Source organism: Pinus tabuliformis, chromosome 5_1, assembly GCF_031772625.1.
Source record: "Pinus tabuliformis cultivar Carrire ecotype Pingquan chromosome 5_1, CPIR1, whole genome shotgun sequence".
Taxonomy (NCBI): domain Eukaryota; kingdom Viridiplantae; phylum Streptophyta; class Pinopsida; order Pinales; family Pinaceae; genus Pinus; species Pinus tabuliformis.
This window is the reverse complement of record NC_142305.1, coordinates 59,214,493-59,219,384: the sequence shown is the minus strand read 5'-3', so window position 1 is coordinate 59,219,384 and position 4,892 is coordinate 59,214,493. Positions and strand designations below refer to the sequence as shown.

At 36.6% G+C, this 4,892-nt stretch overlaps 1 protein-coding gene across 6 annotated transcripts; it reads left to right on the top strand.

Moving 5' to 3' along the window:
• Nucleotides 1-714: 714 nt before the first annotated feature.
• On the top strand, nucleotides 715-3,445 carry LOC149163441 (RNA-binding (RRM/RBD/RNP motifs) family protein). Of its 6 annotated transcripts, none has more exons than XM_089431726.1 (5): nucleotides 715-873; nucleotides 1,270-1,373; nucleotides 1,684-1,759; nucleotides 2,436-2,552; nucleotides 2,728-3,445. In XM_089431726.1, exons 1-5 carry the CDS (start codon nucleotides 871-873, stop codon nucleotides 3,142-3,144), a joined length of 717 nt encoding a protein of 238 aa, XP_089287852.1. In that variant the 5' UTR covers nucleotides 715-870; the 3' UTR covers nucleotides 3,145-3,445. The 6 variants fall into 6 exon arrangements, with proteins under 6 accessions (XP_089287852.1, XP_089287851.1, XP_089287848.1 ...); XM_089431725.1 differs by having other exon boundaries at nucleotides 717-873; nucleotides 1,198-1,373; XM_089431722.1 differs by having other exon boundaries at nucleotides 717-873; nucleotides 1,170-1,373.
• Nucleotides 3,446-4,892: the final 1,447 nt, after the last annotated feature.

Here is a 4,892-nt window from a genome sequence, read left to right as displayed (position 1 = left end):
AATATTTTAAAGAAATTAAACCCACTCAAATAAATCACATTAAACTAAATTATTATTATTTTTAAAATTTTAAAATTTCTTTTTCATCATTAAATAATAATAAAAATTAATTCTCATATTTAAATAACTATTTGAAAACTCTTTTCTTCCAAATTCAAATTAATGTTATGAACTAATTCAATCCCATTTAATCAATTTAAATTACCCATTTTTTTAATATATATATATATATTTAAATTTTATTAAATATATTAATTATTATTTAAATTCCATTTTTCAAATTTTATTAAATATACTGAAATTTGTTTTATTAGTAACTTCGAAACATGAACCATACATTCCCAATATGACTTATCAGAAACTATTAAATATATTAAAATTAACCTTATTAGTAGATTCCAAACATGGACCATGCATTACCAATATAATTTATCGGAAAACTAACTGCAAGAATATATTGATTATTATTTTAAGACTCATTTTTCAATATTCAAATGGTTGTATGAGCTCCTCCAATCCCATTTGACCGATTTAAATTTCACTATTTTTCTTAATATTTTATCTTTTAATTTTATAAAATATATTGATTACTTTATGTTAAGTAATAATAAAAAATTACTCCATCTCGTTCCTTAATTTATGTATCATAATATTTATATTCATCATCATGTAGCCTATGATGAGTGCCTGGCCACTCACGGACTATTTAACCAATGAAAGGTCTCTTCGTTTTGTCCATTTCTTGCGCGAGTCGAAACAATTTCCCATAAAGAAAAGCGTGGTACTCATCTCCAAGATGTCATCGATCACTTATTGGAATCTGCACCATACAGGGACAAGCAATACTTGAGGCTCGTGAGCTCGTCGGCCATGGTAAGTCTGTCTGTTAATTGGGCGTTTCATACTAGTTTTTACTGTTTTGTGACATCAATTTCCTTGTTTCTCTTCCTCATGGTGAGCTGGTGGGTGTGATTTTTGTATGGCTTGTATCAGATTGATTTGGGTTAGGGTTTTTAAATTGAATTATTTGAATGGTAAGGCTAATTCAGTGGACAGATCTTTATATGTCCTGTCCAAAGGGAAGATTGGATGTCTTACTGTTTCAATTTTTGTTGCCCATCTGATAAACTGTAATCTCTTTTGGCAATTTGGATATATTTGTTATGCAGTTGTCTCTGAGTTCCTAGGATTTTTCAGTGCGTAGGGTTTGCATAAAGGGTGAGAAACCGAATTTTAAGAGAAACAATGCCTCACACTGAGATAATGCAGAATTACACCGTGCAAGTGATGAATTTATCTCCAAATGCAACCGAAGAGATTGTCAGAGATTTCTTCTCCCACTCTGGAACTGTTGAAAGCGTTGAATTGGAGAGGTAAGCGCAAGTTTTTAGGGATTTTTTTTTTTCGTTGTGTTTATTTAAATATATACTGATTAAGGTCGCCGGGAATTGTTAAATTAGAGAGGTTGGCTCAAGATTTTGGGGATCTTTTCTGTTTTTTTTCCCAAACCTTTACTTATCAAGGTCGCCAGGGCTTTCACCCAGTCCGTTTTGGCTGCATTAAGGCAGTAACGTGTCTTTAGGGGGTTTGAACCTCGGTTTGAGCTTTGAGTTTGCTTGGATTTAACCAATTGACCACAAGCTGCTGAACAAATCTATACTGCATGTTTTTTTTTGTTGACAGAACTGGAGAGGAGGCTCAGGTTGCTTTTGTCACTTTCAAGGAGCCCTATGCTGTGGAAACTGCTGTTCTGTTGAGCGTAAGTTTGGCTTTTAATTGCAAGCTTCAAGATACACCATCCATGGATAGGTTGCACCTATGCTTTTGTGGGTTTCTGTTCCTGTTGTTCTAAAATCTACTAAGGAACTCAGCTGTCTAAAACATTTTGCATATACTCAGTTTTGAATTTGAAACTTTGTTCTTTTGCATTCAGATCATGTATAGTTAGCCTATAAAGTTGTTGTCACAGTAATGCCAACCATTACTGAAGGTTATCCGGATTCCCACTTTGTTATCGGTCTTCTTGAGAAAAGTATTTCTAAATTCACAGTGATTGCACTGAGAGAATGTTGAAACAAGGCCATCTACAGCCCAGGTAGGGTGGGTAGGCTGGATGGCGCATTGGATGTATTACACATGGACACTAGCACAGATTCATCTAAACCTAGGCTTGATCTGCTCCTAGAGGTTGCAAATCTTAAGGATGCATATTTTGAATACACGCAAATGCCAACATGTTAAATATTAACTCCTGGAATTCGAGATATACAACTTTCAGCTTTGAGACCTTGATGTGTGTATCATACCCGGGTTTAGATAGGTCTCTGCTCGTTTAAACTGTTCAATGGAAGCGTTAGAAATAGTTTTCGCATGTCTGCTGTCAAATCCATCTGAGCATTTGTTTTTTCAGTTTAACGCAATGCATTTTCGTACAGGGAGCAACCATAATAGACCAGAGAGTGTGCATAGTCAATTGGGGGGGCAGTGATCAGTCTTTTGACCTTTGGAATAATCCATCATGGAGGCTTGAACATGAGTTTGAGGACCCTGAGGTAAACCCTCTTAACTTTTAAGCACTTTTTGGGTTGTCTTTTTGGGGATGGAGTAATATCATCATGATGACTAATTATGCTAAACAAATATGGTAGAAATATACATAAAACATTGAATTGTGTGATCTGGTATTTTTGTAGAACTGATTAACATGGGTCATGATAAATAACACAGGCTAGTTATTTTGTGCGGACTCCCGGTGGGGCAGTAACCACGGCCCAGGAAGTAGTTACTTCGATGCTATCCAAGGGGTATGTTTTGGGGAAAGATGCATTGAGCAAGGCAAAATCCTTTGACGAGGCTCATCAAGTCTCGGCGAGTGCTGCTGCTAAGGTGGTATCTTTGGGCAAGAGAATTGGTATAAATGATAAAATCAGTGCTGGTGCAGAAGCTGTTAGAGCTATTGAAAACAATTATCATGTCTCAGAGAAGACCAAGTTAGCGCTGGCAGTAGCCCAGCAAACCGTGAGCCATGCAGGAACAGCAGTTGTCAATAGCAGGTACTTTTCCGCAGGAGCCTTGTGGGTTTCCGGAGTTCTGAGCAAAGCTGCCCAAGCTGCTGCTGATTTGGGCAGTAAAGGCACTACATAGAAAAAGGGTATTTGACAATAAAGGCTTCTTACCGGCAAGATTGAGATTATGTGATCATGCAGTATATAATATGTATTTATGTGCATGATTGTATCTATAGGTTATCTAGTAGGGTGCCCTTAGAGTACTATTTCTTGGTGAGGATGAACAGCGAAACATTCATCCTATTTAGTGCTATTCTATGAGCCAATTCCTTAGCCACAAAAGTTTTGATCATCCTTATCAAGAACCAAATTAGTATGAATGGCTGTGATTCACTCGGCAGGCTGGCAGTTAGTAAAGTACTTTTTATGTCTTTTTATTCGTTATTGTAAAATGTTTGAGCATCTTAATAAGTAGGAAATGAAGGAGGAATCTTTTTCTTTTATAAAGCTCTGCACCATTTAATGCTATTCTGTCAATCAAGTTGTAAGTTAGCCAGAAAAGAAGTAATAGTGATGTTCAACCATTATCTAAGAGCCAAAAGCACTATGAATGACTGACTGATTTGGCAAGTTGGCAGTTAGTAAAGTACTTTTTGTCATTTTTGTCTATTTGAGCATCTCAGTAAAGTAAAATGAAGATGATGAGGGAATCTTCATTATTTTGAGAACTCTCCCGTTGATTAAATTTGAACACCATCTAAACCCCCTGAACGCTGTTATTCCAATGACATTAAACTGGCCCATTTTATGCGGCCAAGGTGGCCTTAACAGGTGAATATTTACTCGATGGGGGTGCAAACTTGGTGGCAGGAATATAGCTACCTCTGCATTACCAGCCAAGCAAGCTTTTCATTTACAATGATAAGGGAATGTTATACAGAACAAAGAAAACCAAGTCAATGTGCGTCTTCCATTATTTTTTCCCATTTTCATCACATAAATAGTTGCTACAAGGCCAGCTTTAAACGGATGGGGTACTAACTCCCCATGACCAGGCCAGTTGCAAACGGATAGGCAACTAACTCCCCATGACCAAGCGAGTTGCAAACGGATAGGCAACTGACTCACCATGACCTAGTGCGTCTTCCATTATTTTGTCCATTTTTGATCACATAAATAGTTGCCACAAGACCAGCTCTAAACGGATAGGGAACTAACTCCCCATGACCAGGCCAGTTGCAAACGGATAGGCAACTAACTCCCCATGACCAGGTCAGTTGCAAACGGACATTGCATTATTGCTTGGATAGTTAGCAGCTTGTAAACGTTTGATCACTCCCAAATAGCATTCAAAATGGCTTAGAGTTTCAATTGGTAAATGGCAACTTGCAATTTTCAGTGAGATTGTGGGAGGCTTAGTTGGACTTGACTTATCCAGCATGGCTCAGAGGATTGTTCAATTGGTAAATGGAAACTTGCAATTTTCAGTGAGTTTGTGGGCGCTCAGTTGGACTTGACTTATCCAGCAGTAACAAATTTTAGAATTTCAAATTCAATCTTGACCGAAGTGGCAACTCCTTTGAAGTCAGATCAAAATGAAGTTTATCATTTATATAAGAATTTAACTGCTATATTTTATGGAAGTAGAAAGCTTTGAAAATACATTCAACTGCTTCAAAGAACGCTAAACTAACAAAACAAATGAACATTACAAAACAACTTGCTTAATTTTTACAGGTTACAACAAAGGCACATCTTTGCAAAACTTTAATACAACTTAAAACAAGGCCGCATAGCTAGCATTCCCTGCGGCTTGGTTTTATTGTTGATTTTTGAATTTAGCAATTTTTTTTTTGATATATATCTTTTTTGTTTTGTGGATTG

Coding starts and splice junctions, on each gene's coding strand:
- LOC149163441 (XM_089431725.1), top strand. CDS start 1,246: ATGCCTCACACTGAGATAATGCAGAATTACACCGTGCAAGTGATGAAT. Junction 1,374..1,683: donor GAAAGCGTTGAATTGGAGAG/GTAAGCGCAAGT, acceptor TTTTGTTGACAG/AACTGGAGAGGAGGCTCAGG. Junction 2,553..2,727: donor ATGAGTTTGAGGACCCTGAG/GTAAACCCTCTT, acceptor TAAATAACACAG/GCTAGTTATTTTGTGCGGAC.